We start from the raw sequence: 25,292 nt of genomic DNA, 5'->3' as shown, positions 1-25,292 counted from the left end.
AAGATGGAGAAAATAGTTCTGTCAGTGAGCACATACTCACTATGTCTGGGTTACATAACCGCTTGACTCAGCTGGGAGTTAATCTCCCGGATGACGCGGTCATTGACAGAATCCTCCAGTCGCTTCCACCAAGCTACAAGAGCTTTGTGATGAACTTCAATATGCAGGGGATGGTAAAGACCATTCCTGAAGTATTTGCTATGCTGAAATCAGCAGAGGTAGAAGTCAAGAAGGAACATCAAGTGCTGATGATGAATAAAACCACTAAGTTCAAGAAGGGCAAGGGTAAAAAGAACTTCAAGAAGGACGGCAAGGAAGTTGCTGCGCCCGGCAAGCAAGCTGTCGGGAAGAAGTCAAAGAATGGACCCAAGCCTGAAACAGAGTGCTTTTATTGCAAAGGGAATGGTCACTGGAAGCGGAACTGCCCCAAATACTTAGCGGACAAGAAGGCCGGCAACACCAAAGGTATATTTGATATACATGTAATTGATGTGTACCTTACCAGTGCTTGCAGTAACCCCTGGGTATTTGATACCGGTGCTGTTGCTCATATTTGTAACTCACAGCAGGAGCTGCGGAATAAACGGAGACTGGTGAAGGACGAGGTGACGATGCGCGTCGGGAATGGTTCCAAGGTCGATGTGATCGCCGTCGGCACGCTACCTCTACATTTACCTACGGGATTAGTTATAAACCTCAATAATTGTTATTTAGTGCCATGTTTGAGCATGAACATTGTATCAGGATCTCGTTTAATACGAGATGGCTACTCATTTAAATCCGAGAATAATGGTTGTTCTATTTATATGAGAGATATGTTTTATGGTCATGCTCCGATAGTCAATGGTTTATTCTTAATGAATCTCGAGCGTATTACTACACATATTCATAGTGTGAGTACCAAAAGATGTAAGGTTGATAATGATAGTCCCACATACTTGTGGCACTGCCGCCTTGGTCACATAGGTCTCAAACGCATGAAGAAGCTCCATGCAGATGGACTTTTAGAGTCTCTTGATTATGAATCATTTGACACGTGCGAACCATGCCTCATGGGAAAAATGACCAAGACTCCGTTCTCAGGAACAATGGAGCGAGCAACCAACTTATTGGAAATCATACATACTGATGTGTGCGGTCCAATGAGTGTTGAGGCTCGCGGTGGCTATCGTTATGTTCTCACCCTCACTGATGACTTGAGTAGATATGGGTATGTCTACTTAATGAAACACAAGTCTGAAACCTTTGAAAAGTTCAAGGAATTTCAGAGTGAGGTTGAGAATCAACGTGACAGGAAAATCAAGTTTCTACGATCAGATCGTGGAGGAGAATACTTGAGTCACGAATTTGGCACACACTTAAGAAAATGTGGAATAGTTTCACAACTCACGCCGCCTGGAACACCTCAGCGTAATGGTGTGTCCGAATGTCGTAATCGCACTCTATTAGATATGGTATGATCTATGATGTCTCTTACCGATTTACCGCTATCTTTTTGGGGCTATGCTTTAGAGACTGCCGCATTCACTTTAAATAGGGCTCCGTCGAAATCCGTTGAGACGACACCGTATGAATTATGGTTTGGGAAGAAACCTAAGCTGTCGTTTCTAAAAGTTTGGGGATGCGATGCTTATGTCAAGAAACTTCAACCTGAAAAGCTCGAACCCAAGTCGGAAAAATGCGTCTTCATAGGATACCCTAAAGAAACTGCTGGGTATACCTTCTACCTCAGATCCGAAGGCAAGATCCTTATTGCCAGGAATGGATCCTTTCTAGAGAAAGAGTTTCTCTCGAAAGAAGTAAGTGGGAGGAAAGTAGAACTTGTTGAAGTATTGCCTCTTGAACCGGTAAATGGCGCAACTCAAGAAAATGTTCCTGAGGTGCCTGCACCGACTAGAGAGGAAGTTGTTCATGATGATCAAGATACTTCTGATCAAGCTCCTACTGAAATTCGAAGGTCCACAAGGACACGTTCCGCACCAGAGTGGTACGGCAACCCTGTCTTGGAAATCATGTTGTTAGACAACGGTGAACCTTCGAACTATGAAGAAGCGATGGCGGGCCCGGATTCCGACAAATGGCTAGAAGCCATGAAATCCGAGATAGGATCCATGTATGAAAACGAAGTATGGACTTTGACTGACTTGCCCGTTGAACGGCGAGCCATAGAAAATAAATGGATCTTTAAGAAGAAGACAGACGCGGATGGTAATGTGACCATCTATAAAGCTCGGCTTGTCGCTAAGGGTTATCGACAAGTTCAAGGGGTTGACTACGATGAGACTTTCTCACCGGTAGCGAAGCTAAAGTCCGTCCGAATCATGTTAGCAATTGCCGCATTCTACGATTATGAAATATGGCAAATGGACGTCAAAACGGCATTCCTTAATGGTTTCCTTAAGGAAGAATTGTATATGATGCAGCCGGAAGGTTTTGTCGATCCTAAGAATGCTGACAAGGTGTGCAAGCTCCAACGCTCGATTTATGGGCTGGTGCAAGCATCTCGGAGTTGGAACATTCGCTTTGATGAGATGATCAAAGTGTTTGGGTTTACGCAGACTTATGGAGAAGCCTGCGTTTACAAGAAAGTGAGTGGGAGCTCTGTAGCATTTCTCATATTATATGTAGATGACATACTTTTGATGGGAAATGATATAGAACTCTTGGACAGCATCAAGGCCTACTTGAATAAGAGTTTTTCAATGAAGGACCTTGGAGAAGCTGCTTATATATTAGGCATCAAGATCTATAGGGATAGATCAAGACGCCTCATAGGTCTTTCACAAAGCACATACCTTGATAAGATTTTGAAGAAGTTCAAAATGGATCAGTCCAAGAAAGGGTTCTTGCCTGTTTTGCAAGGTGTGAGATTGAGCTCAGCTCAATGCCCGACCACGGCAGAAGAGATAGAAGAAATGAGTGTCATCCCCTATGCCTCAGCCATAGGTTCTATTATGTATGCCATGCTGTGTACCAGACCTGATGTAAACCTTGCCGTAAGTTTGGTAGGAAGGTACCAAAGTAATCCCGGCAAGGAACACTGGACAGCGGTCAAGAATATCCTGAAGTACCTGAAAAGGACTAAGGAAATGTTTCTCATTTATGGAGGTGACGAAGAGCTCGTCGTAAAGGGTTACGTCGACGCTAGCTTCGACACAGGTCTGGATGACTCTAAGTCACAAACCGGATACGTGTATATATTGAATGGTGGAGCAGTGAGCTGGTGCAGCTGCAAGCAAAGCGTCGTGGCGGGATCTACATGTGAAGCGGAGTACATGGCAGCCTCGGAGGTAGCACATGAAGCAATATGGGTGAAGGAGTTCATCACCGACCTAGGAGTCATACCCAATGCGTCGGGGCCAATCAAACTCTTCTGTGATAACACTGGAGCCATTGCACTTGCCAAGGAGCCCAGGTTTCACAAGAAGACAAGGCACATCAAGCGTCGCTTCAACTCCATTCGTGAAAATGTTCAAGATGGAGACATAGAGATTTGTAAAGTACATACGGACCTGAATATAGCAGATCCGTTGACTAAACCTCTCCCTAGGGCAAAACATGATCAACACCAGAATTCCATGGGTGTTCGATTCATCACAATGTAACTAGATTATTGACTCTAGTGCAAGTGGGAGACTGTTGGAAATATGCCCTAGAGGCAATAATAAAAGTATTATTATTATATTTCTTTGTTCATGATAATTGTCTTTATTCATGCTATAACTGTATTATCCGGAAATCGTAATACACGTGTGAATACATAGACCATAATATGTCCCTAGTAAGCCTCTAGTTGACTAGCTCGTTGATCAACAGATAGTCATGGTTTCCTGGCTATGGACATTGGATGTCATTGATAACGGGATCACATCATTAGGAGAATGATGTGATGGACAAGACCTAATCCTAAGCATAGCACAAGATCGTGTAGTTCGTTTGCTAGAGCTTTTCCAATGTCAAGTATCTTTTCCTTTGACCATGAGATCGTGTAACTCCCGGATACCGTAAGAGTGCTTTGGGTGTATCAAACATCACAACGTAACTGGGTGACTATAAAGGTGCACTACAGGTATTTCCGAAAGTGTCTGTTGGGTTGGCACGGATCGAGACTGGGATTTGTCACTCCATATAACGGAGAGGTATCACTGGGCCCACTCGGTAATGCATCATAATTATGAGCTCAAGGTGACCAAGTGGTTGATCACGGGATCATGCATTACGGTACGAGTAAAGTGACTTGCCGATAACGAGACTGAACAAGGTATTGGTATACCAACGATCGAGTCTCGGGCAAGTAACATACTGATTGACAAAGGGAATTGTATACGGGGTTGTTTAATCCTCGACATCGTGGTTCATCCGATGAGATCATCGTGGAGCATGTGGGAGCCAACATGGGTATCCAGATCCCGCTGTTGGTTATTGACCGGAGAGTCGTCCCGGTCATGTCTGCATGTCTCCCGAACCTTTAGGGTCTACACACTTAAGGTTCGGTGATGCTAGGGTTGTGAAGATATGTATATGCAGTAACCCGAATGTTGTTCGGAGTCCCGGATGAGATCCCGGACGTCACGAGGAGTTTCGGAATGGTCCGGAGGTAAAGAATTATATATATGAAGTGCAGTTTCGGCCATCGGGACAAGTTTCGGGGTCATTGGTATTGTACCGGGACCACCGGAAGGGTCCCGGGGGCCCACCGGGTGGGGCCACCTGTCCCGGGGGGCCACATGGGCTGTAGGGGGTGCGCCTTGGCCTAGATGGGCCAAGGGCACCAGCCCCAAAAGCCCATGCGCCTAGGGTTCCACTTAAGGGAAGAGTCCCAATGGTGGAAGGCACCTCTAGGTGCCTTGGGGGGGAGGGAAACCTCCCCTTGGCTGCCGCACCTAGGAGATTGGATCTCCTAGGCTGGCGCACCACCCCCCTTGGCCCTCCTATATATAGTTGAGGAGAGGGAGGACTTCATACCTTAGCCTTTGGTGCTTCCCTCTCCCCTGTTACATCTCTCCCTCGTAGTACACGGCGAAGCCCTGCTACTGTGACGCCCTGCATCCACCACCACACCGTCGTGCTGCTGGATCTTCATCAACCTCTCCTTCCCCCTTGCTGGATCAAGAAAGGAGGAGACGTCATCCGTTCCGTACGTGTGTTGAACGCGGAGGCGCCGTCCGTTCGGCGCTTGGTCATCGGTGATTTGGATCACGTCGTGTTCGACTACATCAACCCCGTTCTTTGAACGCTTCCGCTCGCGATCTACAAAGGTATGTAGATGCATCCAATCACTCGCTGCTAGATGAACTCATAGATGGATCTTGGTGAAACCGTAGAAAAAAAAATTTGTTTTCTGCTACGTTCCCCAACAGCTATCATCCGGAAGATTAACTCCCAGTTGAATCAAGTGATTGAAGTACCCAGACATCTTGAGTATATGCTCACTGACAGAACTATTCTCCTCCATCTTGCAGCTATAGAACTTATTGGAGACTTCATATCTCTCAATCCGGGCATTCTTTTGGAATATTAACTTCAACTCCTGGAACATCTCATATGCTCCATGACGTTCAAAACGTCGTTGAAGTCCCGGTTCTAAGCCGTAAAGCATGGCACACTGAACTATCGAGTAGTCATCAACACGTGACTGCCAGGCATTCACAATGTCTGCAGTTGCTGGCGCAGGTGGTACACCTAGCGGTGCTTCCAGGACGTAACTCTTATGTGCAGCAATGAGGATAATCCTCAAGTTACGGACCCAGTCCGTGTAATTGCTACCATCATCTTTCAACTTTGCTTTCTCAAGGAACGCATTAAAATTTAACGAAACAACAGCACGGGCCATCTATCTACAATCAACGTAGACAAGCAAGATACTATTAGGTACTAAGTTCATGATAAATTTAAGTTCAATTAATCATATTACCTAAGAACTCCCACTTAGAAAGACATCCCTCTAATCTTCTAAGTGATCACGTGATCCAAATCAACTAAACCATAACCGATCATCACGTGAAATGCAGTAGTTTTCAATGGTGAACATCACTATGTTGATCATATCTACTATATGATTCACGCTCGACCTTTCGATCTCAGTGTTCCGAGGCCATATCTACATAACCTAGGCTCGTCAAGTTTAACCTGAGTATTCTGCGTGTGCAAAACTGGCTTGCACCCGTTGTAGATGGACGTAGAGCTTATCACACCCGATCATCACGTGGTGTCTGGGCACGACGAACTTGGGCAACGGTGCATACTCAGGGAGAACACTTTTATCTTAAAATTTAGTGAGAGATCATCTTATAATGCTACCGTCAATCAAAGCAAGATAAGATGCATAAAAGATAAACATCACATGCAATGAATATAAGTGATATGATATGGCCATCATCATCTTGTGCTTGTGATCTCCATCTCCGAAGCACCGTCATGATCACCATCGTCACCGGCGTGACACCTTGATCTCCATCGTAGCATCGTTGTCGTCTCGCCAATCTTATGCTTCTACGACTATCGCTGCCGCTTAGTGATAAAGTAAAGCATTACAGGGCAATTGCATTGCATACAATAAAGCGACAACCATATGGCTCCTGCCAGTTGCCGATAACTCGGTTACAAAATATGATCATCTCATACAATAAAATTTAGCATCATGTCTTGACCATATCACATCACAACATGCCCTGCAAAAACAAGTTAGACGCCCTCTACTTTGTTTGCAAGTTTTACGTGGCTGCTACGGACTTAGCAAGAACCATTCTTACCTACGCATCAAAACCACAATGATAGTTTGTCAAGTTGATGTTGTTTTAACCTTCGCAAGGACTCGGTTCAACTAAAGTTGGAGAAACTGACACCCGCCAGCCACCTATGTGCAAAGCACGTCGATAGAACCAGTCTTGCGTAAGCGTACGCGTAATGTCGGTTCGGGCCGCTTCATCCAACAATACCGCCGAACCAAAGTATGACATGCTGGTAAGCAGTATGACTTATATTGCCCATAACTCACTTGTGTTCTACTCATACATATGACATCTACGCATAAAACCAGGCTCTGATACCACTATTGAGTAACGTAGTAATTTCAAAATTTTACCTACGCACACGCAAGATCTTGGTGATGCATAGCAACGAGAGGGGAGAGTGTTGTCCACGTACCCTCGTAGACTAAAAGCGGAAGCGTTAGCACGACGCGGTTGATGTAGTCGTACGTCTTCACGATCCGACCGATCAAGTACCGAACGCACGGCACCTCCGAGTTCAGCACACGTTCAGCCCGATGACGTCCCTCGAACTCCGATCCAGCCGAGTGTTGAGGGAGAGTTTCGTCAGCACGACGGCGTGGTGACGATGATGATGTTCGACCGACGCAGGGCTTCGCCTAAGCACCGCTACAGTATTATCGAGGTGGACTATGGTGGAGGGGGCACCGCACACGGCTAAAAGATCAAACAGATCAATTGTTGTGTCTCTGGGGTGCCCCTGCCCCCGTATATAAAGGAGCAAGGGGGGGTGTGGCCGGCCTAGAGAGGGGCGCGCCAGGAGGAGTCCTACTCCTACTGGGAGTAGGACTCCCTCCCTTTTCCTTGTTTGACTAGGAGAGAGAGGGGAAAGAGGTGGATGAGAAGAAGGAAGGGGGGGGCGCCGCCCCCTTCTCCTTGTCCTATTCGAACTAGGGGGGAGGGGCCGCGGCCCTTGCCCTGGCCGCCTCTCCTCTCTTCCACCAAGGCCCACTAAGGCCCATTAAGTCCCGGGGGGGGGGGGGGGTCCGGTAACCTCCCGGTACTCCGGTAAAATGTTGCCCATGTATTAAAAAATGGTAAATAAAAATGATGATGCATATAAAACTTTTAATCAAGCATTTGATAGAATGTTGAACAAGTGTTTGAAAACTGTTAATGAAGCATTTGGAAAATGTTAAATGTGTACAGACAAAATGTTCACCATGAATTCAAAATTTTAAATTGCTTTATTTGGAGACAATTAATCAAACATTTAAAAAATCTTTAGAACATATAGAAAAATGTTCACTGTGTATTCAGAAAATGTAAATCTTGTATTTGAAAAAATGTTAATCAAGTATTTGAAAATGATTAAAATGTGTAGAAAAAATGGTTTATACTAGAAAAATATTAAACATGCATTATAAAAATGTTGTTGACATATACCAGAAATGTAGAATGAAAACGAAAAGAAATACAGAAAACAAAAAAGAAACAAAATAAATCAAAGTAAAAATAAAAATAAAAATAAAACCGAAGAAACAGATGTAAAAGGAATGAAAAGAAAACAAAAAACAGGAGAAGAAAAAAGTAAAGAAACAAAAGAAACCAAAAAAAGAAAAGAAACGGAGAAAACTAGAAAAACAAAGGAAAAAAACTAAAATGCGGAGAAAACCGGAGAAGAAACAAAAAAGCAAAGGAGAATAGTAAAATAGAGTTGAACAAGCGAAACGATCGACCGCTCGCAAGCGAACTTCGCCTGGCAGCGATCGAATAGAAAAATGGGCCGGCCCTGTTGCAACAGGAGACGAGAAAATCTTTCAACAAGAGCTGCTACCATCTCGCTTAATGCGAAACATAGCTCTTGGGATCACAGAGGGGGTCTCACTAGACAGGAAGGGCACAATCGCCTTGTCCCCCCAAAAAATCTTCGGCCCAAATCCAAATATTGATCAAGTAGACAAAATATGGACTCTAGGCGTAAAGCTCAAAGCACTACCAAAGTAAGCCCAGCAGGCCAGTGATAAGTCGATGAATTAAGTAAGAAAACATGATCATGACGTTGGCGTGAGGCGGGAAGGGGAAGGATCGAGAGGGGGTTGTTGGATGGGGAGAGAAAAGAGAGTGGAGACGATGGCTGTTGGGAAGTCAAGAGCGGAGCGGAGACCCAGTTCATGATCCATGGAAGTGACCTGCCGGCAGCAGATACACTTCTCCTTCTTGTCCCTGCTTCAGCTTCGATTGATTATGTACCTCCCGTCAATAGCGAGTCGTCAGTGGTTACTTCATCAATCTTCAAGCTCCGCTACTTCGACCCGGTCTTCAGTAAAAGTTGTGTAAGTGCCTTGTGTGGTGGTGTTAGTGTGTGCATGTGTGCAACAATGTTGTAATCGGTGTCTCTAAAAAAATGCCCTTTAATAGGAAAATACTTAATTTCCTGGACGGATATGATCTTGATTTTGGGCCATGTGCGGTGTCATGGGTTGGAGACAGGATGTGTGTAGCCTTAACGACACCCGGTTACCAAATTTTGTTGAACCCAAAAGAAATCCAAACTAAAATACCACCAAAATTAAGAACAACAAATAAAACCAATAAAAAACAGAGTGAAAATTGGGGTATTAAAAATACTATCATCCCATAATTTTATATAAATCCATGAACAATATCACAACATTCATAGTTTATTAGCATGTAGACCATACACAAAGCTGACACAACATGTGTTGTTGAACAAAGAGAGTAAATACACTTGACATATAAAGATACATGATACAATCATTTGTTTTGGCCACATTCTTTTTCAAGAAACCCATCATGCCATACTTAGTTATATCTTAATCGTATCGATCACCATTTCCCCTTGAAAAAAATGATTGTAATAAGTGGCAATGTAGTCCTTGACCTTCACTTTTCTGTACAACGCAGGTCTCTTCTCATTGACCAGTTGAGGCGATGGCTCGATTTCTCTCTCAGGATCAACAGAGTAGTCTAGAGCCACTGATAGCCTCTCTTTCTTTGCATTTGTGATTACCCTATGCACAGGGCTCTTAAATATCCCATTGCTCATTATCTGTGTCACAAATTTGTAACTACATCAGTCCAAGAGCTTAGAATCTTCTGGCAAAAGCACACAATGTTGACGATTTGGTATTTTGAGATCCCGGACATGTAACTTTTGACTGTTATATTTTGGACACGGTAGAATAGACTTGAATATTTGATATGCTACGATCAGGCTAAGATGTAATTTATACATGGCGTAAATATGTATCATCATTAAACGTATTGAACATCACAATTTTCACCACTGAGAAATGGAAAACTATGTACATCCATAAGGTTCAAATAAATAAATATTACTAACAATAACTATTTCAAGCTAGAAATTATATTTCTATAAGCGTACCTCTATTTGATCTCCTATAAGGATCAACAGTGTCTGAGGTACCACAGGTACATCCCACCAAACTCCATCTCTGAGAACTTGCAGGCCACCGACGCTGTCGTCGACCATTAGGACAGTAACAACGGTTCCATCGGAGTGGGGCTTGAGGCCGAACACGAGCTCTGGCCTTGGACACTCTGGGTAGTAGCTGCATCTAGCGTTAGTAAGAGCCTTCTCCCCAAGCTGGTCCACGAAGTAGTCGTCATCGTCAAGCTCCAACAGCTTCCCCATTGCCCGGAGCAATTCGTCCTTCAATTTCCCACATTTCTTGGTGAACTCGTGCAGAGCATCCCTGCAAACAAAACAATACATGTTTTAATGATCCTTCAACAAACCTTCCTTCCAATAGGAAAATTTGTGTAAGTCGACATCACTCTATGAGATCGGTCACCTGAAGTTTTCAGGATGCTCTGGCCAGAGGGCAATGCGCCGCTCGTCTTCGGGCTCCACCTTGAGGTAGAGGCGGTCGGTCCAGTCCCGGGTCTGGTCCGGCGAGCTCACCCGGTCGTTCCCGTACCCCTCTGACTGGAACTGCTCGCCGCAGATCAGGTTACTGTATCTTTGCTTCTCTTCGAGCGGCTGCCGGAAAAACTCCCTCGACGCGGCTCTCATGCTCTCTATCACCGCGGCGTCTACGCCGTGGTTACTGACCTGGAGGAACATACATGTGAAGCGAGGTAGACATGCATGCTTTGATCTTGTTCCGAAATGGTGGTGCACTACCGACTCATTGGAATATTACTTACCATGAAGAGGCCCCAGGACTCGATCGCTGACCAGAGCTTGGCAGCTTCGTCGGCGCTGTCGTCCTTCTGTAGAAGGCGGCCGTGGTCGATGACAGGGACCGGCGCTACAACCGCCGAGGAGAGTTGTTGGTCCTTGTGCGTGCGCACGACGTACGGTGCTGGCACGTCGGGTGTGCCAAGGGCTCCAGCAAGCTCCTGCACTGGCATGGTTCTAGCTGCCCCTGTGCTTCCCATAGTAGCACTTGCACTAGCAAACAGAAGAATCTGGAATGTTGTACATTTATAAAAGACTCAATAACCCTGGGTCCCTTCTTTGCCGATATAAAATGAGATGAAAACCTTTTGTGCTATATAAACAAAAAGCTATGTCTTTGTTAACTAATAAGGCCACAATCACGTACTAGGTTGCAAGCGGAGCCGGTTAGAAATCAGGTGCTTAGCCTAGGACCTAGGATCTAGGTATGATTTGCACACAGTTTGCGAGGCAACATTAAAGTTCATGGATTTTCTCATCTACAACTGATGCATGGAACAACTGAGAAAATATTGGAGATCATGGATGATGAACTGTGAAACAAAGTTACCTTTGATCAATTGGAGATACCAGAGATGGAGCTTCGATCAACTGCTGCGGTCACAACTTGCTGCTCTACAACTAGTATGCAGCCTCAGCGTGGAAATGCCACAAGACACAACTTCGCTTATATAGACTATTGGAGCAATACTAGTCAACACATGTTAAGCATTTAACAAAATCAGGGAACGCACTATGGAGAAAAAGAGACCAATGGTGAAAACAACAACATGCAGGGTAGCAGGTTTGGGGCCAATCACTACTGGAAAAACCTTGTTTGCCAAGTGTCGCATCGTTTGCTTGAACACTCGGCAAACGAGTGTCCCAGACAAAATACTCGTAGAAAATGAAACTAGGCAAACAGGTGCATTGTTGAGTGTTATACTCATCAAACAAAAACTATCGGCAGTAGGCTAGAGTGTTTTTTATAAGACACTCGGCAAACAATTAAAAAGAAATAAAATGCATGTATGCATTTGGATTTTCAATAGAAAACTTTTTAGTTATAAGTTCTTTTTTTGGAGGGAGATAGAAATATATATAAGTAACTAAATATGGATTTTATTTGAATTTACAGTTCAGTTTTTGTAAACATGTAGTTCGAAATTGGATATTATTTGGTAAATAGCTAGAAATGCAATTCATGACTTAAAATGAGAAAATGGTTCAAAACAAATGCCAAAAATTGGTATTAGTAACACAATGTAACATGTTCAATGTGGGAGAAACTAGGGATGTTTTACTAAAAAAATGTTATATTTAAGACATTTAGTGCATTTCTAGGCATTTAACTCACGTAATTAAAATGTGGACTCCAAGTGGATGAAGAAGTTGGGCAAATTGGCTTGAAAAATTATATTGGTGTTCTTGAGCCTATGCTCAGGCCTTATACAAGAAAAGAAAGTGTAACTCCAAACATCATGGTGTGAAGAGACTCGACCCCCAAACATGGATCTTACTGGTTTTTTAAATTTGAAAAATACCAAACTATGACATGGAACATGTAATGGTACATTTTAAGTGCATAAAAAATTAAGGTTAATCGACGAAAGCAGTAGTCCCTTCGCGTTCAAACCTGACTCGTTCCATCTCAAAACCAAGATTCTTCCTTGAAGATGGTCTGGTTTCTAAGTAGTGTATGCCATAACCTTTTCTAAACTTTCTCAAATTTTGACTACATCCTCTAGAGATCATATAATGAAACCATGCCAAATTTTGACTTCGTTTAAATTTTAAAAATTAAAAAACCAATATGCCTCACGGCCACCTTCTCACCTACGATGACCGTCTATCTCTGTATCGACCCTTCCGCACCGCCATTTTTATTTTCCACCATGTATGACATCCATCCCTAATCTCCCTGACCACTGCTAAGCTCTAAATCTGTCGACACGCTAGTCAACATCAAAGTCTTCCGCACAGCGGAGAGGAGGGAGTACTGGTTGGCAATGGACATGCTACTCATATTATGTCACATATGTTTCGATCGTTGCAACTTAGGGCCGACAATATACACCCTCTTATTTTTGTTGGGGCCATGGATGGTTGAGAGGATAATGGAGAGGTAGATCCCAAAACTATGTGTGTACTGCTGCCTTGGATGACTTTCCTAGTCAGTTCGACACTTTGACGTTGCACATGGTTGACCCCAAAGATGAGATTTCGCTAGCCGTATACTATGTATGTACTATTTGTCAACAACTAGCCGCCGACCACCAAGAAGAGATCTCGCTATCTATATACTACTAGATAACAACCGGAGCATTGCTATGGAAATATATAGCATTGAAATTATCACAAATAAAACTAGAATGTATGATAATATAACTGCACCATATACGACGGTGGAAAACCTATACGTAAATGGAGGGCGCATGCATATGCTATATTGCCTTGTGACATTCAAGTTCAATTATTTGTTGCTGAAAAATAAAATAAAAATAATTATGTGGAGGGCTTGCATGTGCTTAATGATGTGTATCGCTTGCATGTATTGTGGAAATTGGAAAATAAAAAGTGAAATGATTTCATGCGCGCTCGATGTTTTATAGCAATGAAATTATGATAAATAAATTCAGAACATATGATAATAATACCACACCATATTCTTACCATGCGGCGGTAGAAAACCTATAGGTAAATCGACAGTTGATGCGTGTCATCTTTCTCTTGTGAGATTCAAGTTTAGTAATTTATTATTGGAAAAACAATTATGTGGAGGGCTTGCATGTGGTTAATGATATGTATATCTTGCATGTTCTAAAAATTGAAAGTGGAAAGTGGAACGATTGCATGTGCGCTTGATGACGTGGAGGGGTTGCATGTCATGGATGGTAGAAAGTGAAAAGTGGATTGGTTGCACGCGTTTAATGATGTAGATTTCTTGCATCTACATTTAAATGGGGTCACATATAGGATTTGTGTTGTCAACAATCGTTGACCACCAAAAAGAGACCCCACCATATGTATACTAGTCGATGATACCTTGTGTGTCACTACCGAAATCAATTGTAATATATTTCAATATGATTTGATTGTGTGGAATATAAATATTTAGATTAATAATGCATGCACCAAAATTCATAATACATATGACTTATTATAGTTGATTATGTATAGTTCTAAAATATTTATTGAATATAAGTAGAATTATAGGATGATAAATGTTTTCCATGCATGGTTGCATGCAGTGGTGGATTTCCTTCCATGCATGGTTGCATGTTGAAGTGGTCTTATCCCATTCATAATTGTATGATGATGTGGCATGCGTGCATATTGAGATAAATAAGTAGGTAGTTGGAATCGCTCTCTTAATTAGGTATATAGGATTTGTGTTGTCAATAGGAGTTCTCTGTATACAATTGTTAGTAATATGCCATGCCTTATTGGTTAATTAAATGTCATGCACATTTTATTGTCCTAGTGCTAAGATAAAGACTTTTGTAATTTATAATAGGTAGTCAGCCAGGTTAGCTTGTTGTTAAAGGCACATTTGTATGTACCCTTGATCCCAAAACTTGCTTTAGAGACATGAGGTCGTCGCTGGTCCTTAATTTTCTAGTACCAACACAACCGCTCAGAAACAACCGCGTACACCCTTTCTATGAACACCTGAACGAACATCATAGCCCTACGAGCACATCCACGAGAATGAGTGTAGATGTTGAGATTGACATATTCATCACAGGTGCCTCGTAGTCGATGGAAACATTGTCTCGCATGGAATTAACATCGCTAGAATGCCTGGCATAAATTTGAAAAAGCTAAGCACATGTGCCAAGTCTATAACTTGAACTCGGATGGACTGGCATAAGAAACATGACCTCAGAGCTACGCTCAGTGCCAGGATGAAGTTGTTTAGAGCCAAATCAGGTATGAAACACATACATGTACTGGACTTGCCGTTAATTAGGGAAGGGCACCACTTTTTTTATTCATCACAGTAAAAACCATCAGATAATGTACATCACTTCAAAAAGCAATACGGTGTTCTAATGGTTAGTTGTTGAGTCTTGTTCCTAATATCCCTGTTTATCACAAGTTCCTCACAAACAAGGCGTAATTTCGCTCCTCTTGTTGAAAGCACAAATCCAATGTGACACGACACAAAGATATTGTGCCGACGTACGTTTTCTTTTCTTAAAGGAGGTCAGTCCTCTCCATTAGTCAGTGCAAACAACCATCTTTAGAAAAATAATGTAGCAAATGTTGTACTCCCTCCAGGGAGTAAAAGTTTCACAGGAAAAAAGGTTCCAAGAACAACCGTCCGATAAAAAGATTACATGGCTCGTTCACAAATCCTAAGCCTGTTAGAAGGTATCACACCAACGTGTTCGTGCACAATTCCCAATGAGAAGAGTGGGAGGTGAGACTTTTTGCTTACTTAGAACAGAGGGAATGGGTATTCTTCTAGCCAAACTAACTAAAATTAACTGGTCGTACGCTTTCCTTAACAGACTAAATCTCTTGAATAATTATGTGCAATATTGTATCTGTCAACAGTATGACCTCTATAGTGGTGTTGACATTGTAGTTTCCTGTTAATCCTGAACTCTACCATTTAGTTTGCATTGCATGTATGATTAATTGATTCTGAACGAGAAACACATTCCTCGTGCGGGGTAAGCAGCCAGGCCGTCGTCTCATATATAGTCGCGTTCAAGGTAACTAGCGGAAGAGTTACGTGTCAAATTAGAGCTTACAAGAGCCGCCGACTGCTGGAAGAGTTGCGTGTCAAATCAGAGCTTAGATTTTTCAACTATAATGTCCCTATCATCTTCTGCTCATCAACTAACTACGCTGTTCGACGGTAGCTTCCGAACGTGCTGTTTTTGGTGCCTTTATCGTTTTCGCACCTGATCATTACTATACAATAGTACTATGCTTTCTATTTCGCGTCAATATACTGACCAGTGTATATAGATTCTGTCTCACGTCAAATCTGATAAAACGTGACCAAATTGATTATACAAAAATCAACCTCTACATTACTAGGGAAAAATACATATAAGATTATATTTCGTGATGTATCTTGTAATATTAATTGGAATTTTTTTAATTTATTAGAACGCCCTAACATCGTTCGTATAAACCACAACCTGCGTGCCCGGCCGATCTCCATGCATGCAAATGAGAGTTCACGTTCATACACGGCTTAGTAACAGATCGTTTTTAGGTCTTGCTAGCTAATGGTGACCAGGAGGTGACGGCTTCTTCAGCTCTCGAGCCGCCTAGGACCTTTTAAGAAAATGTCTGAGTCAAATAGCAATGACTCGAAGCAAAAAGAGAAAGAAAAAAACAGTTATTAAATGCAGTAATTCTTCTTTATTCTTCCAACTGATTACAATTAAACTTGGCACAATCTATTTTTCCGGATTTGTGTGCCCGGTTCGTTGTTGGTGAAGTTGGGACAAGCAGCGGCGTTGGGAATATATTTTCTTTGCTTTCCACATGTCGATGTGCTTCCATGGAGGGGTGTGGAGGAGTAAGAGGACAGTGTCAATCGCCATGCATTAGGTATAGTATGATTAGCATTTGCACACGACTGCACACTAGTAGAAAACGGAGTTTTAGCGCCGGTTCGTAAGGGCCTTCAGTGCCGGTTCCATAACCGGCACTAAAGGGTGGGCACTAAAGCCCCCCCCCCCTTAGTACCGGTTCGGCACGAACCGGCGCTAAAGTGCCACCACGTGGCGTGAGCTCGCGCCCTGGTATGGGGGACCTTTAGTACCGGTTGGTGTTACCAACCGGTACTAAATGTTTTTTTTTTCGAATTTTTTTTTGAAATTTTTAAAAAAAAATTGATTTTTTTCAATTTTTATTTTTTTCTGAATTATTTGATGATTTAGTCTCTAATCACCTCTCTTAACTGCTCAAGTATGGATCACTCATTCCAAATCAGTATAGTATGATTAGCATTTGCACACGACTGCACACTAGTAGAAAACGGAGTTTTAGCGCCGGTTCGTAAGGGCCTTTAGTGCCGGTTCCATAACTGGCACTAAAGGGTGGGCACTAAAGCCCCCCCCCCCCCTTAGTACCGGTTCGGCACGAACCGGCGCTAAAGTGCCACCACGTGGCGTGAGCTCGCGCCCTGGTATGGGGGACCTTTAGTACCGGTTGGTGTTACCAACCGGTACTAAATGTTTTTTTTCGATTTTTTTTTTGAAATTTTTGGAATTTTTTTTGATTTTTTTCAATTTTTAATTTTTCTGAATTATTTGATGATTTAGTCTCTAATCACCTCTCTTAACTGCTCAAGTATGGATCACTCATTCCAAATCATCTAACTTCCCGACCGGTCACCCATCCCTCTCACTACTCTAGCCCGAGCACACTTAACTTTCGGGTTCTATTCTCCTTCGTTTCCGAGTCTACACTTGTTATTTTCCTGACAATAGTAAGATGTCAATCCTATTAACCCTCAGGAGTTTAGCTTGAGCATGAAGTCACATATTTCACCGTTTGAGTTTGAAACTATTATTCTAAAAAACAGTAATTATTTAGTAACGCTAATATTTCTTGAATAAGTTTGACCATAGTTTGACCACAGTTTGACCATAGTTTGACCAGATTTGACCAAAATTCAAAAAAATTGAAATAATTATTTAGTAACACTAATATTCTTGAATAATTATGTAGTAACATTAATACTTCTTGAATAAGTAGTTTGACCAGATTTAACCAATTTTTTTTAAAAAAACTGAAATTTAACCATATCTTTTTTTCCTTTTGGAATTTGAGGATTCTAAAAAATTCCAAACAGGCCGTAGGCCGTTTCCATCGGGTGCGGATTTTCGTGCTGAATTCTTTTAAAAAGTTATAGCCATTTTACATTTTCCCTACACTTTTTGCAAAACATGTCCAAATTGTAGTTTTCAAATTTTCCTAACTAGTAGATGTAGTAATATAACTATCTCTCGAAGGATTTTATTTTTTGAAGTTTTTATCATTTTCTTTTGATTTTTTCAGAACTGAAATGGCAACACACGGGGGGGGGGGGGGGGGTTGGGGGGTAGAGTTTGAAAATTACCCTATAGTGCCGGTTTGTGTCACAAACCGGTACTATAGGTCAGACCCCTTTAGTACCGGTTCATGGCACGAACCGGTACTAAAGGTTAGACCTTTAGAACCGGTTCGTGCCACGAACCCTTTAGTGCCGGTTCGTGCCACGAACCGGTACTAAAGGTGATCGTGGGGCCCCGGCCTGACGCCAGCCTGTCACCACCCCTTTAGTATTGGTTCGTGGCACGAACCGGTACTAAAGGTTCAACACGAACCGGCATTAATGCAAATCCGTTCGAACCGGCACTAATGGTACCATTAGTACCGGGCCAAAATCAAACCGGCACTAATGTGCTTCATGTTTGACCCTTTTTCTACTAGTGGCAGTGTCCTGAGGAGGACGGCGCTGGGCGTGTTTTTGTTTCCCAACTACGCCTTCATATGATGAAGATGAGCCAGATATGCCTCCTTTAGGGAACTTTGGATGTTTTTGTATCCCTCCTCCATTTTGCCAGAGTTTAGATTATCGCCTGGCCCTCCTGGGTGATAGCTTCTCCAAAACAACGGTCTTCACATATTGTTGTCGTCGTTTTCTTCAGTTACATCCAGAAGTTTCTAGATGTTGCTCCTAAAAACTCCTAGATATCCAAGGTCGCTCCGGTAAGACGAAGGCCCAGAGGCGGCAACGAGCTATGCTCACGGCGCACCGTTGCCGGATGCAGAAGGAAGTTGCCATTTATTTCTTCCTGGACATGCCGATGATTTCTTATTATTGCACAAAAAAATTTGTAAAGGCTATTTTGATTTAATTTATGGTCTTCGGATTTTCTGCAAAAAAAAAGCATACAAGGGTACCACAACAGATTGCAACATCAACCGTTTCCTACACTGTCCATTGCTCTCAGCATCCCTGAAGGCCAGTAGTTGTTGAGAGGCAATGAGGGTCTTAGTCATGTATGACCGAGGACCCGGCATGGCGTGCCTGCACAGTGCAACAAACTCGGGAGAGCATGACCGGGAGTTTATAAACCTGACCAACACTTGGCCTGGATAGCATTTTCCTATTTCACGAGCCAATTTGTGTTTTATTCATTCTTTCTTCTATTCTTGTTTTTGTTTTTGGTTTCTTTAAAGTTATTTTCCTCTGTCCCCTCTTCTCTTTTCTTCTCCTTATTCTATTTCTTTATTATTAATTGTTCCTTTTATTTACGTTTTCATTGTTTATTTTATATTTAATTTTTTAGTGAAATTAATATTTTTCTGTGGCACATGACATTTATTTCAAATCATTAACATCTCTATGGAATTATACGAACTGTTTCCTTGATAGACACTAACACTTGTTGGAAACACATGCACATTTGCATATTAATAGGAAACATATGTATGGCACTAAGTATTTTGTGATCCTATGGGATATTTTCCGCTAGTAAAATAAAAATTTCATTTTTTGCATGGAAAAAATAAACATTTAATTACTCTACAAAAACAAATTTACTAACCATATTAATATATTTTCATAACTCTTAAAAGTGGTTTTACATGCATGTTCTTGTTAAACTGATTTGGGAAAGTATCTTTTCTTTTTAACAATTATAATATATATTTTATAAAAACACATATGTTAATGGACTATGCAAGTGCATGACCTACTTAATTTGGCCCTTGGTGACTCCCTCTCAAGGTGGATGGGGTGTAACATGAAGGCACAATTGCTATTGCTTACTGCGATACGTAGCGAGTGACAGCCAGCATGATTTCCAGCATGGGCCTAGGACCATTAGCGTGTGGCGCTAGAAGGTTATTTCTGTGGTAATTTCATTTCCAGTGGAGCCTATTCGTTCTGGATGTTTTTCGTCCTAGCCTGACGTGGGGTTTCCATTCCTGTGCTTCAGATGGTGTTTTTCTGGAAATCTTTTTCTTCTATGATTTTCTTTCTATTTTTTTACTTCTACTTCTTCATCTTTCAATTTTTTAGAAAAATATATATGATATTTTATACTCCCACAGTCCCGTATACAAGATGGATATTTTTTACATACAAGCTAGACATTATTTCAATACACACTATTTCAAAATGTGTGTTACATAATTTTTACGTACAAGATGAAGACTTTTTAATACAAGTTGAACTATATTTTACAAAAAGATTAATATTTCAAAAACACTCCATGACCATTTTAAAAATCAAAGCTGAACTTTATTGAACATTTTCCATATACAACTTTAAAAAAATTAACGACCCAAATAAAAAATACAAGTTAAACTTTATCAAAATAAACAATTAAGATTTTCTAAATATTTTTTGAACAATGGTTAAATAATAGGCAAGTGGTTTTCAATAAAAGCTGAGCATTATTTGAATACATGGCGAACATTTTTAAACATAGAGAATCAAAGTTGTTCAAATAATTCTTAACACTATATTATAGAACCAATTTTTTTAATATTAATCATTTTGTAATCACATGATAGTGTTGTCAAAAATATTTACGTTTTCCTTATAAGAAGGAAAAAATGAATGATCATATTAAAATAAAAAGCACATACGTTAATGGGTCTGACAACATTGGAATTCATGAAGCGAGCTATTCTCCATGACACATTATTGATTGCAACATGCAATACATAGCATGCAGCAATATGAATTAAGTCTAGTCTATGCTTGGATGATGGGACCTCCTATATCTCGCCAATTGCAAGACTGAACGTTGTGTTGCCTCGAGCGCCACAAAATGGACCAGCCTATAATACCATAGGCTATCTATTTTTATTTCCTTGACCTCAACTTCTTCTTCTTCTTCTTCTTCTTCTTCTTCTTCTTCTTCTTCTTCTTCTTCTTCTTCTTCTTCTTCTTCTTCTTCTTCTTCTTCTTCTTCTTCTTCTTCTTCTTCTTTATATTTCCATTTTAAATGTAATAAAAAAATATGGATCGTGTTAGAAGAGTTATTATATAATATATAAAAAAAATTAGTTTTCAATTATTCATCATATGTATAAAAATGTTTCATTATGTGATTAGTTATTTTTATCATGTATTTAACCAATTATTACTGTATTTATATAAAAATTCAATAATGTACTTAAAATAAATTTTTTTGTCTACTAAAAAATGTTTCCAACATTTTTGTAGAATGTTCATGACACTTTAAAAAATAAGTTCATGCAATTTCTAAAATATTTTTTTACCATTTAAAAAATTGTATGTGATGAACATTTTGGTAATGCATGAGGAACATTTCTAAGAACTTGATGAAAATAAATTATTAAATGATATTTTTATAAACGATGAACATATTGGAAAACATGAAGAATTTTTTCTTATCACAGGACAATCATTTTATTCTATGTGATGAACAATTTTTTAGACATGAGTATTCTTTTATAAGAACACGATGATCGGATTTTTAATACACGCTGAAGATTTGTTTTAACATAGTACAAGCATTTTCTTAACACACTAAGAAATTTTTTAATACATGAGGTACCTAATGTAAATGCTTCACGAACAATTTTTTAACACACTAAGAACTTCTTAATACAAGATGTAACTTTATAAAAAACACGAATGGTTTTTTATTCATATGAGTAATAATGATTTAATGCGTAATGAGAATTTCGCTAATACACGTTGAATCTATTTTGGAAAAAAATCAGGCATTTAAAAAAGAATATTCATGTAATTCAAAATGTGTTCACGCATTTGAAACAAAATATTAATTTATTTATAACAACTATATATATTTGAAATTTAATTTACATATAAACACTTACGTAAGAATGAATTTGTATACATGGTGAATAAATTTTATAGGCGCTGAATATTTTGTAAACAATCAATGAACTTCTTTAAAGTAAGGCATAAATTTTACGAAGAATGTTAAAAAAATTCAAGTACATGATGAATCTCTAGAAATACCCTATGAACATCTTTGAATGACACTATGAACATAAAAAGAACCACAAGAAAAAGGAAAGGAAACAAAAAAAGGAAGAAATGAAGGGAAAAGGAATGGTAAAAACTGAAAAGTGAAACAAATATAGAAAATAACTTTAAAGTACTAGGTATTGTAGAAGCAAGTCATGCAAGAGAAAAACCGAGCAAATTCCACCTAAGGCAAGAGTACTAGAAAAAAACCGTGACACTAGGGTAACTAAGGAAATAAAACTGATGTGCGCTCCGGCACACTAATGAGCGCATAAAGCAAGCGCGAGTTAGACCTTGCAGCAGGTGATGCATAGCATTTGCAAATTAGGGAGGCCATTTTCACGTTTAACTAAAATACACTGATTTTGTAATAAATTGGTTCCATAATACTGCTGAAATATGCCCCGACCAACCAATTATGTTTATCACATACCACAAACCAGGTAAACAAAATCACAAATGTTCATGAATACAATAAGTCTATGAAACAGGAATAGCAACAAAAAGAGAAAAGAAATCAAATAAGGAAAAAGAGAAAATTACCTGATACCACTAGCACTCTAGTAGAAGGAAGTCTAGCACTCTAGTAGAAGGGAGTCATGCAAGAGGGAAAAAACCCAGCAAACTCCACTCGAGTCAAGCGTACCGGCCAAAAAAAACCGTTTACTTTAGGGTACCTAGGAAAGGAAAACCGTTTTGGGCTGAGGCCAAGTAGAAAACGCATCAAGGCAAGCAAGAGTTCGAACTCGTAGTGGGCAATATATATAGAACTTGCAAATTATGAAGGCCGTTTTCACGTTACACACCAACTAAAATACATTGCCCTGAAAAAACAACTAAAATACTTCGGATTTCGTAATAAATCCGATCCATAATCAAGCTGAAATTTGTCTCGGCCAACGAAATATGTTCCTCACATACCATAAACCTGGTAAGAATACGGTAAGTCTAAGCCAGAGGCTCACATGTTCACAAATTCATGCACCACAAGCTGCACCAGAGTTCACAAGAGACATGGTTTGGCGCTGTGTAAAGCTTACAGCATTTTCTCTGATTTATGGGTCTCCTTCAATTACAGGTTACAACACATGCATAAAAGACTGGAGCTCGTGCCATCCCACGAACTCATCCTGGTAGCTACCCTACCTCTACTACGCTACGAGAACGAGATACAGCGGCCAAGCACACGATGCATGGCTCTTTAATTCACTAGCAAGACAACTAAAGCAAACGTACGGCAACGGGATTATGCCGTCGAACACTAACAGCCGCCACGGCGGAAGCCGACACCCCCAGCGGCGACGTCGTAGAGCACCTCGTGCGTCTGCTGCTGCACGTTGCCGATGAAGCCGAGAGCCAGGTCCGAGGAGGTGGCCGTGAAGGCGAGGCATCCCCCGAGCATCACGGCCGGCGGGTCCAGCACCACCACGGCGCCGCCGCCGAACACCAGGGACACGGCGGGCACCCTCACGTTGGTCAGCCCCAGGAAGTCGTAGCAGGTGTCCAGGGTCCCCGTGGCCCCGCTCCTCGGGTACGCCCTCATGGCGCTCCTGAAGGCCCGGCGCAGCGCGCGGTATGCGGTGGGGGGCAGCTGCGTGATGACGGCGCTCGAGTCCATGACCGCCCCGGCGGAGAAGACCACCGGCTGGATCCTGAGCCGGCGCCCCGCCACGACGATGCCCTGGAGCCGCACAAGGTACAGGCTCGGGTTGATGGCGCTCCTGACAAGTGGCGTGGTGGCGAACACGGTCGTGGAGTTGGTCGTCACTGGCCCGCCGATGGAGAGGAAGCCGGAGGCGCTGGCCGGCGGGACGCAGTAGGAGAAGGCATTGCCCAGGGAGCGGGCCGTCTGAGCGAGGAGCGACTGGGCGCCGCCACCGAGGGACATGGTCCCGGCGGTGAGGTCGCTGAACTTGCCGCGCACGGCGTGGCTGCACCCGAACCGGAAGTTGCGGACGGTGGTGCTGCCGCTGATGGTGAGCGTGTCGGTCATGTACGTCCCGGCGGTGGCGCGGTCGTCGCTGTACTCGATGAGGTACCGGCACTCGGCGTTGGCGGACGTGTTGGAGCAGCCGTTGCCGTAGGGGCCGAGGGAGCGGCAGGCGGGCGAGCTGCAGCGGACGGCCGCGGCGGTGCTCGACGTGCTGGGGTCGAACAAGGGGTCCCGCTGCGGGTAGCACTGGGGGATGGGGCAGGGGGCGCACTGGATCCACGGCACGTCCACGGTCGTGTCGATGGCCATGGTCTGCTGGGACGCGACCGTGGGGTCGCCGTCGGCGTCGATCCGCGCCGAGCTGCCGGAGCCGGAGCCCACCTCGAAGGGCGAACGGAGACTGAAGTCCGTCTGATACATCTCCACGTGCGGCTTGGCTGGGTTGAGCACGTCCTCCGCCCCGCCGCTGGCCTTCCTCCGGACATACTCTGTGCGAACCTGGTCCCACCGGAGCATCTCCAGCAAGGACGGCACCGGTACCCTGCCGGCGGACGGCGAGCAGGGGCCGAACGGACGGTGCAGCGGCACCCACGTACCCTCGGCCGATGGAGCCACTGCATGCAAAGAAAAAACAAACACGCATGGGTTAGCCATGAAACCTATGGAGCCAGTGCATGGACATTGATCGATTTGCATGCATGAATGCGTGTACGTTACGAACCCTTGAGGCCGGAGCAGAAGGATTTGGGCTCCAAGTGGCTGCTCGCCACCACATGGTAGCGCTGGCGACCTGCTCCGGCGCCATGGGCAACCGAGGAACTAATGGACAAGAGGAGGATGACGACGAGGGAGCACATTATGGCTTCTTGGTAGCTAGCTCCAGAACACTACGTTGAAAATGTTGTTCCGATTTGGCTCTATATATAGAAGCTTGGTGCTCTCAACATGTAAGGGGAGAGTGTGTTGCATACCACATCGCGTGAGCGTGGACGACTAGCTAACACACTGAGGAAGGAGATGTTAATGATTGTGCCAGCAAAATGACCTACATAATACATTGTCACGTCCACGGATTGAGATAGACCAGCTTCAAGAAAAACACTAGTATTATTGAGAAGATTGCTCAATGCAACGAATCATAACAAGGTATTTTAATAGTACGCACTAACTAAGATTCATATCAACGAACAAATCTCATTGTGTGTTTTTGCATTATATTGTACTTTTGGATGAATTCAAATTGTGTGCTTTGTATGTTTGAAGTGTGTGTGTAATACTGTAAACCCTCAATTACAAACTCTAAACCTACATAAAAGAACCTACACTAAAATGACAAACCCTAAACTTAAATGGAAAACTCTAGCCTTGATAGACAGGTCCTAACCCTCAACGGCAGACGCTAACCCTGGACGACCAACCGTAAACTTAAGTGACAAACTCTAACCCTAG

At 42.3% G+C, this 25,292-nt stretch overlaps 2 protein-coding genes across 2 annotated transcripts; both read right to left on the bottom strand.

Moving 5' to 3' along the window:
- Positions 1–9,376: 9,376 nt before the first annotated feature.
- Positions 9,377–11,603, bottom strand: LOC125523936 (protein LATERAL BRANCHING OXIDOREDUCTASE 1). Its single transcript, XM_048689008.2, has 5 exons — positions 11,489–11,603; positions 10,905–11,168; positions 10,550–10,809; positions 10,120–10,450; positions 9,377–9,783 (listed from the first exon to the last, which is right to left on the bottom strand). The coding sequence occupies exons 2-5, from the start codon at positions 11,136–11,138 to the stop codon at positions 9,541–9,543; spliced, it is 1,068 nt and encodes a 355-aa protein (XP_048544965.2). The 5' UTR covers positions 11,139–11,168; positions 11,489–11,603; the 3' UTR covers positions 9,377–9,540.
- Positions 11,604–22,938: 11,335 nt separating this feature from the next.
- On the bottom strand, positions 22,939–24,731 carry LOC125521564 (aspartyl protease family protein At5g10770-like). The gene is made up of 2 exons (XM_048686629.2): positions 24,565–24,731; positions 22,939–24,457 (listed from the first exon to the last, which is right to left on the bottom strand). The coding sequence occupies exons 1-2, from the start codon at positions 24,698–24,700 to the stop codon at positions 23,172–23,174; spliced, it is 1,422 nt and encodes a 473-aa protein (XP_048542586.2). The 5' UTR covers positions 24,701–24,731; the 3' UTR covers positions 22,939–23,171.
- Positions 24,732–25,292: the final 561 nt, after the last annotated feature.

This window comes from Triticum urartu, chromosome 7A (assembly GCF_056163025.1).
Source record: "Triticum urartu cultivar PI428250 chromosome 7A, HENAU_Tu73, whole genome shotgun sequence".
In the NCBI taxonomy this organism is placed as follows: Eukaryota; Viridiplantae; Streptophyta; class Magnoliopsida; order Poales; family Poaceae; genus Triticum; species Triticum urartu.
The sequence above is the reverse complement of the archived record's forward strand: the minus strand, read 5'-3'. Positions and strand labels throughout refer to the sequence as shown.

What these genes read in the sequence shown, in the direction of transcription:
- LOC125523936 (XM_048689008.2), bottom strand. Translation starts at nt 11,138, where the DNA reads ATGGGAAGCACAGGGGCAGCTAGAACCATGCCAGTGCAGGAGCTTGCT. An exon ending in GAGCATCCTGAAAACTTCAG is followed by an intron (nt 10,451 to 10,549) that starts GTGACCGATCTC and finishes TTTTGTTTGCAG; the next exon opens with GGATGCTCTGCACGAGTTCA. An exon ending in TTATAGGAGATCAAATAGAG is followed by an intron (nt 9,784 to 10,119) that starts GTACGCTTATAG and finishes TTTGTGACACAG; the next exon opens with ATAATGAGCAATGGGATATT.
- LOC125521564 (XM_048686629.2), bottom strand. Translation starts at nt 24,700, where the DNA reads ATGTGCTCCCTCGTCGTCATCCTCCTCTTGTCCATTAGTTCCTCGGTT. An exon ending in CTTCTGCTCCGGCCTCAAGG is followed by an intron (nt 24,458 to 24,564) that starts GTTCGTAACGTA and finishes CTTTGCATGCAG; the next exon opens with TGGCTCCATCGGCCGAGGGT.